At 43.0% G+C, this 10,811-nt stretch overlaps 1 protein-coding gene across 2 annotated transcripts in view; it reads right to left on the reverse strand.

Moving 5' to 3' along the window:
* Nucleotides 1-165: 165 nt before the first annotated feature.
* The window catches only part of ZBTB8OS (zinc finger and BTB domain containing 8 opposite strand), a 39,214-nt gene continuing 28,568 nt past the window's right edge, over nt 166-10,811 (reverse strand). Inside the window, exons 5-7 of one of the 2 annotated variants that reach the window (XM_017884436.1) lie at nt 10,042-10,094; nt 5,780-5,816; nt 166-281 (exon numbers count right to left, since the gene is read on the reverse strand). In XM_017884436.1, the coding sequence (XP_017739925.1) occupies nt 195-281; nt 5,780-5,816; nt 10,042-10,094 (177 nt within the window). In that variant the 3' untranslated portion in view covers nt 166-194. The remainder of the gene's footprint in view (nt 282-5,779; nt 5,817-10,041; nt 10,095-10,811) is intronic. The other variant, XM_017884437.1, reaches the window with a different exon arrangement.

The raw sequence follows: 10,811 nt of genomic DNA on the forward strand, positions 1-10,811 counted from the left end.
TCTGATTATTTGGGGACCATAGACCAAGGCTATACCCTGATTTTCCCTTTCTGAAAGTCACACTTTAACTAAAACATTTCTGTTCTACAAATTTCCACGTATCGAAAGACGCTGTAGAATTTAATTCATAGTGTCTTCTCAAAAGGAAAAAAAAAAAAGCAGTTATTCATAGGAGTCTTTTCTTTTTTGGTGTCTTAAATGTCAATGATCACAAAAACTTCTGGCTTCTCTTCATCATAGACCTGCATTGCCGAATATGTTATTGCTTTGACTTCTGTTCCCTAAAGTTGGGGTTAGAGAAAAAAAAATAGGAAAATAGGATATTGAAATCATAATCATTAACTCTAGCAACAATCGGCAGAAAGTAAAATTTTAGTATTTTGAAAATGAAAACTCACATGAAACAATTCGTTATGAAATTAGCATAGTATACAGGGATCCAAGAAAAATGAGAGGCAACACATGCACAATGGAGTTGGGACATGGAACTCTAATCCTGGCTTTGTTTCCACCTGGGTATAGAAATTGTTTGGCCTGTCTGGACATCAGTTTTTCATTTATAAAATGGGTTAAATTACATAAAGACACATCCATAGGTATGTTCACTGCAGTACTATTCACAATAGCAAAGACATAGAATCAACCCACATGCCCATCAATGGTAGACTGGATAAAGAAAATGTGATACATATACACCATGGAATACTACACAGCCATAAAAAAGAATGAGCTCATGTCCTTTGCAACATGGATGGAGCTGGAGGCCATAATCCTAAGTGAATTCATGCAGGAACAGAAAACCAATACCACGTTTCCATATATTTAAGAGGGACACAAACATTGAGTACACATGAACACAAAGAGGGAAACGAGACACCGGGTCTGCTGATCGAAAAACTGCCTATCAGGTATTACGCTGATTACCTGGGTGAAAAATTATCTGTACACTAAACCTCCACAACACGCAATGTACCCATGTAAAACTTGCATGTGCACCCCATGAACCTAAAATAAAAGTTGGAAAAAAAAAAAGTAAAAGCTTTTGAGGATGATTAAAAAAAAAAAAACAAATGGGTTGAATCAAAGAACACAAGCTTTTCTACTATTTGGCTCAGGGCTCCTTCTGAAACCCAAACCACCTCCTTACACTCTGATCTAGGCCTTAGGAACTCAACCTATTCTCTTTTCCTCAGCTGCCAACACTCAATTCACCTCTTGGGACTCTTCTCTTTCCAAGTCTAGCTGAAGAGTAAGATATACTTTCCCTACTTTCCCAGGTCAAAAGCTCTCCACACGTCTCTGATACAAGACACTGCTCAACCCTGCCCCAGTTTAAAACCACAGAATTAGATGTTCTCTCAGGTTCTTTCCAGCTCCAAAAGGAATCTACAATAGTTCTGTGCACCATAAAATGTATTAGGCAATATGTAAATGACATTTGCTAGCTGTACACCACACAAAAAAAGGAAGATTTCACAGAAGGATATAAGTGGCAGTGCCGCTGCTTTTTCTCCTCTGCCACAATCACCTGGCAAAAACCACAACCTAATTCAAGTTCAACTGTCTGCTTATGGCAGCACACACCATGCTAACTGTTATCACCCTGAGTGTATGTCCACACATCTCAAACAGGAATTCAGCACTTGCAGTAAAATCTTACAATTACCAATAAATTCCCTTTTTCACTCTCTGAGACAATTCTTTTCCTTCTCCTCTAGTGATCATTCCTCCCTCATTCTCACTCTCAATCAATTGTGCTTCCTAGAGAAAGTAAGAGCAACTCAGTAAGAACTGACGCATCTTCCTACCACCAAATCTACCATCATGCTGTATCTGTACTCACCTTAGCCTCCCTGGCTGCAATGAATGGCTTGTCCCTGCTCCCATCAGAAGGCCAACTTCTATACATAAGTATTCGATCCTATACCCGCCTTACCAAATTTTACCAAAGAGGCTGTGGCCCTATCTCTACAACCTTATCTCCTACATTACACCTTCACTCTCAGCTCCAGCTTGCTGTTCCATGAACACAACTTATCTCATTTCAGGGCCTTTACACCTGTTTCTTCACCTGGAAAGTTCTTCCATATTTATGCTCACTTATCTCTCTTGCCTCTGCTCAAATATCACTTTTTCAAACATACTGATATATTTTGGCTGTGTCCTCACCCGAATCTCGTCTTGAACTGTAGTGCCCATAATCCCCACGCATTGTGGGAGGGAGCAGGTGGAGATCATTGAATCATGGGGGCGGTTTCCACCATGCTGTTCTAGTGATAGTGCGTGAGTTTTCAGGAGATCTGATGGTTTTCAAAGGGGCTTCCCCCTTCGCTCAGCACTCACTTCTCTTCCTGCCACCATGTGAAGAAGGAAGGGTTTGCTTCCCCTTCTGCCATGATTGTAAGTTTCCTGAGGTCTCCCCAATCATGCTGAACTGAGTGTCAATTAAGCCTCTTTCCTTTATAAATTACTCAGTCTCGGGTATGTCTTTATCAGCAGCGTGAGAATGGGTTAATAAACATATATTTTCTGACCCCCTCCCCTCCTCCAACCACTCTTATCTTATCCTGATGGCACTGGTCACTATCTGAAATTATGTGTTTACATGTTTGTCTGGCTCACTTCTTCCACTACATTTTAAACTCCGTGAGGGCAGAGACTTCACTTATCCTATTACATTTCTACCTTGAGTGAGTAAAAAAATGTCTGAAACACTAGAGGCACTTGATTCAGCATTTGCTGAATGCATGCATAAACTCATGGATAGATGGATGGAATATGGATTCATGGAGAGAAGGTAAAGACAATATTAAAACCAGGAAGGTATTTTTAAACCAAGAAATATTCCAGGAACCAGATGTTTTAATAAGCTATTTGTAAAACATTCCTTTTTGCTTTGAAAAGTTGTTTGACTGACTGGGCGCAGTGGCTCACGCCTGTAATCCCAGCACTTTGGGAGGCCGAGGCAGGCGGATCACCTGAAGTCAGGCGTTTGAGACCAGCCTGACCAACATGGTGAAACCCCACCTCTACTAAAAATACAAAAATTAGCCGGGCGTGGTGGCGTGCACCTGTAATCCCAGCTACTCAGGAGGTTAAGACAGGAGAATCACTTGAACCTGGGAGGCGGAGGTTGCAGTGAGCTGAGATTGCGCCACTGCACTCCAGCCTGGGCAACAGAGTGAGACTCCATCTCAAAAAAAAAAAGTTATTTGATTATTCATTCATTCATTCATTCATTCAAAAAATAGGAAGTAGCTGGGTGCGGTGGCTCACGCCTATAATCCCAGCACTTTGGGTGGCCGAGGTGGGTGGATCACCTGAGGTCGGGAGTTCGAAACCAGTCCGGCCAACGTGGTGAAACCCCATCTCTACTAAAATACAAAAATTAGCCGGGCATGGTTGCGTGCGCCTGCAATCCCAGCTACTCAGGAGGCTGAGACACGAGACGCCCTTGAACCCAGGAAGGGGAGGTTGCAGTGAGCAGAGATTGTGTCACTGCACTCCCTCCTGGGTGACAGGGTAAGACTGTCTCGGAAAAAAGAAATAATAAAAACTGTTGGCTGGGCGTGATGGCTCATGCCTCCTTTGGGAGGCTGAGGCAGGTGAATCACCCGAGGTCAGGAGTTCGAGACCAGCCTGGCCAACATGGTGAAACCCCATCTCTACTAAAAATACAAAAAATTATCTGGGTATGGTGGCATGTGCCTGTAATCCCAGCTACTCGGGAAGCTGAGGCAGGAGAATTGCTTGAACCTGGGAAGCAAAAGTTGCAGTGAGCTGAGATCACACCACTGCACTCCAGCTTGGGCAATAGCATGAGACTCCGTCTCAAAAAACAAAAAAAAAATTGTTAGGAGTACCAAGCTGGAATTGGTGGTATGCACCTATAAGCTCAGCTACTCAGGAGACTGAAGTGGGGGGATTGCTTGAGCCTAGGAGTTTCAGATCAGCCTGGGCAACATAGCAAGGCACTGTCTCACATAAACAAAAACTCTCAGGAGTAAATGAAATTAATTTGCTCACGATTCATTCTGAATACTTCCAAAGGCAAATATGAATTTAGAATACAGTTTTGTGCTGCATAACAACATTTTGGTTAATGATTAACTGTATATATGATGGTGGTCTGAGAAGATTATAATACCTTTTTCTTTTTTTTGAGACAGTATTTCACTCTTGTTGCCCAGGCTGGAGTGCTAGCGCACGATCTCCGCTCACTGCAACCTCCACCTCCCAGGTTCAAGTGATTCTCCTGCCTCAGCCTCCCACGTAGCTGGGATTACAGGCACCCGCCACCACACCCAGCTAATTTTTGTATTTTTAGTACAGACAGGGTTTCACCAAGTTGGCCAGGCTAGTCTCCAACTCCTTACCTCAGGTGATTCACACCTCAGCCTCCCAAAGTGTTGGGATTACAGGCATGAGCCACCATGCCCAGCCTATAATACTGTATTTTTACTATACCTTTTTTTGGTATTTAGAAATATAAACATACAAATATTTACCAATGTGTAACAACTGCCCATAGTATTCAGTATAGTAACATGTTGTACAGGTTCGTAGCCTAGGAGCCATAGGCTATACCATACAGCATAGGTTATACCATCTAGGTTTGTGTAAGTACACTTTATGATGTTTGCACAATGACGTAATCGCCTAAAGATGCATTTCTCAGAATGTATCCCAGTAGTTAAGTGACCTATGACTATCTGGCCTAAACACAGGGGTCAGCAAAATATATATAGCCCACAGGCCAAACTGCCTCTTTTTGTACAGTCCCATAAAGTAAGAGTGATTTTTATATCTTTATTTATTTATTTTTATTTTATTTTTTTGAGACCAGTCTTGCTCTGTCACCCAGGTTGGAGTGCAGTGGCATGATCTCGGCTCATTGCAACCTCCGCCACCCAGGTTCAAGTGATTCTCCTGCCTCAGCCTGAGCAGCTAGGATTACAGGCGCGTGCCACCACGCCCAGCTAATTTTCGTATTTTTAGTAGAGGCTAGGTTTCACTATATTGGCCAGGCTGGTCTCAAACTCCTGACCACAAGCGATCTGCCTGCCTTGGCCTCCCAAAGTGCTGGGATTACAGGTCTGAGCCACTGTGCCTGGCCTGATTTTTACATTTTTAAATGGTTGGAGGGGGAAATCAAAACAATGACATTTTATTACTTTTGAAAATGATAAGAAATTCAAATTTCAATGGGCATAAAAAAGTTTTACTAGAATACAAGTGAACTCATTCATTTAAGTATTATCTATGGTTGCTTTGGTGCTACAACAGAGGCACTGAGTAGCTGCTCTTCTGTCATTCTTGGCCCACAAATCTTAAAACATTCATTATCTGTTCATTTTACAGAAAAAAAAAATTGCCAACTCCTGTTCCAATAGATTTTCCTATCATAGAGTGAGGCCATACAGGTCGGCAAATACAGAATCTAGAGACACACAGAAAGTAGAAGGTACAATAGAGAACATCTAGTCCAACATCTTTATTATAGGAGAAGAAATCAAAGGTCAAAAAGGCAAAGGGAATTTCAAATCCCACAATAATCTGAACAAATGTGACCCTAAAACCCAATGCTGACTCCTCATTCACTAAATCAGGTGTATATAATCACAGTATTTTAACAAAATATATCCAGACAGGTCAGAGAACTTTGAGAAAAACTTATGACTTTACACCAGCTAGAACTAACTGAAGTTGACTGTCACGTATATGAACTTTATGGTAAGGAAATTTTTCATGTTCTTAATGGCTGAGTTTTAAAACATACCTGAGGGTGCTTGGACAATGAAAATTCTTCTCCCCACCTTGAGAATACAAATTAAAACATGATTAAGATTTGTTCTCTCTTTATATATTTTAAAATAAGCCTTGTAAATGTGGTTAACATGCTAGAAAGCCAAAAGAGACAGGTGGGGTCAGGGAGTTGTTAAGTTTCACTTTGATTTGTCAGAAGATACAGCTGTTGATGGACGTGTGTACAGTGGTCATCATTTGCTCTCAAGGTTGATAGTTAAGGCCAGGCGCGGTGGCTCACACCTATAATCCTGGCACTTTGGGAGGCCAAAGGGAGGATCGCTTGAGCCCAGGAGTTTGAGAAGAGCCTGAGCAACATAAGGAGACCTCATCTGTACATAAAATTAAAAAATAAAAAAAACTGGTTGGATGTGGTGGCACATGCCTGCGGTCCCAGCCACTCAAGAGGAGGAGGCAGGAAGACTGCTTGAGCCCAGAAGTCAAGGCTGCAGTGAGCTGTGATTGCACCACTGCACTCTAGGCTGGGTGTCAGGCCAAGACTCTGCCTCAAAAGAAATTTTTAATTACAGGCTGGGCGTGGTGGCTCACACCTGTAATCCCAGCACTTTGGGAGACTGAGGTGGGCGGATCACCTGAGGTCAGGAGATCGAGACCGGCCTGACCAACATGGAGAAACCTTGTCTCTACTAAAAATACAAAATTAGCCAGGTGTGGTGGCGCATGTCTGTAATCCCAGCTACTTGGGAGGCTGAGGCAGGAGAATCGCTTCAACCCAGGAGGCAGAGGTTGCAGTGAGCCGAGATCGTACCACTGCACTCCAGCCTAGGCGACAGAGCAAAACAAAAAAGGTCATACACAGTGGCTCATACCTGTAATCCTAGCACTTTAGGTGGCCAAGGCGGGAAGATCACCTGAGGTCAGGAGTTCAAGACCAGCCTGGCCAACATGGTGAAACTCCGTCTCTACTAAAAATACAAAAATTAGCCAGGCATGGTGGTGGGCACCTGTAATCTGAACTACTCAGGAGGCTGAGGCAGGAGAATTGCTTGAACCCGGGAGGCGGAGATTGCAGTGAGCTGAGATCGCACCACTGCACTCCAGCCTGGGCGACAGAGCGAGACTCTGTCTCAAAAAAAAAAAAAAATTTAATTATATGGCCAGGCATGGTGGCTCCCACCTGTAATCCCAGCACTTTGAGAGGCAGAGGTAGGTGAATCCAGGAGTTCAAGACCAGCCTGGCCAACATGGTGAGACCTCGTCTCTACTAAAAATATAAAAATTAGGCAGGCATGGTGGTATGCGCCTGTGGTCCCACCTACTCGGGAGGCTGAGGCACAAGAATGGTTTCAATCTAGGAGGCGGACATTGCAGTGAACCAAGATCACGCCATTGTACTCCCAGCCTGGGCAACAGAGTAAGACTGTCTAAAAAAACAACAAAAAAATTAATTTTAAAAACTTTAAAAAAGGTTGATAGTTGATCTCAAAATAAATGTGCCCCAATATAGTGTACCTATGGTGGAATCTCAATAAACATTGTTTAATAAATATTGTTTCAAAACAGAGTAGTACCATATTCAAAATTTTTACTATCCTCAGAGTTATGAAACTAGTTAAGTAGGCTGGGTGCAGTGGCTCACAGCTGTACTTTGGGAGACTGAGGCAGGAAGATAACTTGAGCTCAGGAGTTAGAGACCAGCCTGGGCAATGTAGTGATACCCTGTCTCTACAAAAAATGTAAAACAACAACAACAACAACAAAATTAGCCAGGCATGGTGGCATATGTATGTAGTCCTAACTACGTGGGAGGTTGAGGTAGGAGGGCTGCTTGAGCCCAAAAGGTCACGGCTGCAGTGAGCCATGATCATGCCACTGCACTCCAGGCTGAGAGACAAAGCAAAACCCTCTCTCAAAACAAAAACAGCAAAAACGAAACAAAAAAGAAAAAAAAAACTAATTAAATAATACCTCCCATTGCAGAAAGCAAGTCTGATTACCAAAGGCAAAATACTAGACTCTATAATGCGGTCCGAACTTGGTTTGCATTTTACAACTTTTCTAAAAGTATCCATGATCTGTATATAGAAGGCCCTAGAAAAGTAATCTAGAACTTGGGATCAGTCTCCTCTCTGCCTTTGATACTAATGTGACTGAAGATCACAACGTGGTGTAGTAGAAAGAGCAAAGTTTTAAAATTCTGTTCAAACACATATTAGCTAGTACTTTTGGACAAGCCTGTTTCTTTTTTTTTTTTTTTTTGAGCCGGAGTCTCGCTCTGTTGCCAGGCTGGAGTGCAGAGGCGCGATCTTGGCTCACTGCAGCCTCTACCTCCTGGGTTCAAGCGATTATCCTGCCTCTTAAGTAGTTAGGATGACAGGTGCCCACCACCACACCTGGCTAATTTTTGTATTTTTAGTAGGGATGGGGTTCCACCATGTTGACCAGGATGGCCTCAATCTCTTGACCTCGTGATCCGTCCACCTTGGCCTCCCAAAGTGCTGGGATTACAGGCGTGAGCCACTGCACCCAGCAAGTCTGTTTCTTTACTCATTAAACAACAACAACAACAACAACACAGAGGTGAAGATAATAAAAGATCTCACTTTACAAAAAAGAATTGAATGAAATTCAATATAAAATGGGGCCACAGGAGTTAGAGACCAGTCTAGCAACACAGCAAGACCCCATCTCTATAAAAAATAAAAAATTAGCTGAGATTAGCCAGGCATGGTGGCAGGTGCCTGTAATCCCAGCTACTCAGGAGGGTGAGGCAGGAGAATCGCTGGAACTCTGGAGGCAGACGTTGCAGCAAGCCAAGATTGCAGCACTGCACTCCAGCCTGGGCAACAGAGCAAGACTCTGTCTCAACAACAACAACAAATTAGCTGGGCATGGTAGTGCGCACCTGTAATTCCAGCTACTTGGGAGGCTAAGGAAGGAGATCACTTGAGCCCAGGAGTTCAAAGCTGCAGTGAGCCATGATTACACTACTGCACTCCAGCCTGGGGGCCAGGGCAAGACCCTGTCTCAAATAAATCAATAAATTAAATTAAATTAAATTGAGCCAGGTGTGGTGGTGTGCACCTGTTGTCCCAGCTACTCAGGAAGCCAAGACAGGAGGATCACTTGAGCCCAGGACTTGGAGGATGCCTGGGCAACATAGTGAATGAGAACCCATTTCTAAAAAAATAAATGAGGCCGGGCGCAGTGGCTCAGGCTTGTAATCTCAGCACTTTGGGAGGGCCGAGGTGGGCAGATCACCTGAGGTCAGGAGTTTGAGACCAGTCTGGCCAACATGGTGAAACACCGTCTATACTAAAAATACAAAAAATTAGCTGGGCGTGGTGGCAGGCGCCTATAATCTCAGCTACTCGGGAAACTGAGGCAGAAGAATCACTTGAAGCCAGGAGGTGGAGGTTGCAGTAAGCTGAGATCACGCCACTGCACTCTAGCCTGAGCAACAGAGCGAGACTCTGTCTCAAAAAAAAAAAAACAAATAAAAAATAAATGAAAATAAAATTTAAAAGTTGTATGTAAAAATAACCTAGGAGGGCCAGAAACAGTGGCTCATGCCTGTTATCTCAGCACTTTGGGAGGCTGAGGCCAGAGGACTGCCTGAGCCCAGGAGTTTGAGACCAGCCTGGGCAACATGGGGAGACCCCATCTCTTCAGAAAACAAAAGAGTCAGCCAGGCGTAGTGGTGCACTTGGTGGTCCCAGCTATTCAGGAGGCTGAGGTGGGAGGATCCCTTGAGCCCAGGAGGCTGAAGCTGCAGTGAGCCGTGACCGCACCACTGTACTCCAGCCTGGGTGACAGAACAAGACCCTATCTAAAAAAAAAAAAAAAAATTTTTTAAACCTAAAAAATATAATTAAGTGACTAAAGAAACCTGAGAGACAAGTCCAGTCAAAGTGACCTAACTAAGTGTTTGCAAACTCTAGAAGGAAAAGAAAAGTACGATTTGTTAATAGAAGGAACCGATTTAAACAGGTCTAGAAGTGAGATGTATCAGAAAAAAATGTGTCAGTGTTTCCCATCCACTAAGCTGGGCTTCATGCTGTGCCATTTAGCAATTATTTGTATTCTCTCCCTAAAAATCAACAAATTGGGAATCAGATTTAACAATTAAAATCAACTTTATTTTGATAAGTTTCTGGTCTTCCAAGCCCTTAGGCATCCCACAAAACTCAATCTGCAAGTGGCCCTCTGTTTCCTTGCCCATTGAATTCAATGAAGAATATAACTTTAACTTAAAAGACTTTCATCAAAACTTACCCAATTGATCGTAATTTGAAATTTCTTTGATCAATACTAAGTACTTTCACTTCCTAGAGAGGAAAAAAAAATTTTAATTAAAAAAGCTCGTAATAGACCATCTACTAAAAATCTTTTTGTTTTGTTTTGTTTTTTTGGACCATCTACTAAAACCTGTACAATCTTTTTTTTTTTTTTTTTTCTGAGACGGAGTCTTACTCTGTCGCCCAGGCTGGAGTGCAGTGGCGTGATCTCGGCTCACTGCAACATCGGCCTCCCGGGTTCAAGCAATTCTCCTGTCTCAGCCCACCAAGTAGCTGGGACTACAGGTGCCTGCCACCACGCCCGGCCAATACATTTTTTTTTGTATTTTTAGTAGAGACGGGGTTTCACCTTATTGGTCAGACTGGTCTTGAACTCCTGACCTCAAGTGATCCACCCACCTCGGCTTCCCAAAGTGCTGGGATTACAGGTGCGAGCCACCACACCTGGCCTTTACAACCTTTTCTAGAAAACAATAGCATACAACTTCTGTGAAGCAAAGAAAATTAAAATATTAGCTTAAATAGGACAACAAATGAGATATATATGTATATGGGTTTTTTTGTTTTTGTTTTTTTTGAGACAAGGTTTCGCTCTGTTGCCCAGGCTGGAGTGCCGTGGCATGATCTTGGCTCACTGCAACCTTCACCTCCCAAGTTCAAGCAATCCTCCCACCTCAGCTTCTGGAGTAGATGGGACCACAGGCATGTGCCACCGCACCCAGATTTTTTTTTTTTTTTTTTTTTTTT

This window comes from Rhinopithecus bieti, unplaced genomic scaffold (genome assembly GCF_001698545.2).
Source record: "Rhinopithecus bieti isolate Rb0 unplaced genomic scaffold, ASM169854v2 scaffold_13029, whole genome shotgun sequence".
In the NCBI taxonomy this organism is placed as follows: domain Eukaryota; kingdom Metazoa; phylum Chordata; class Mammalia; order Primates; family Cercopithecidae; genus Rhinopithecus; species Rhinopithecus bieti.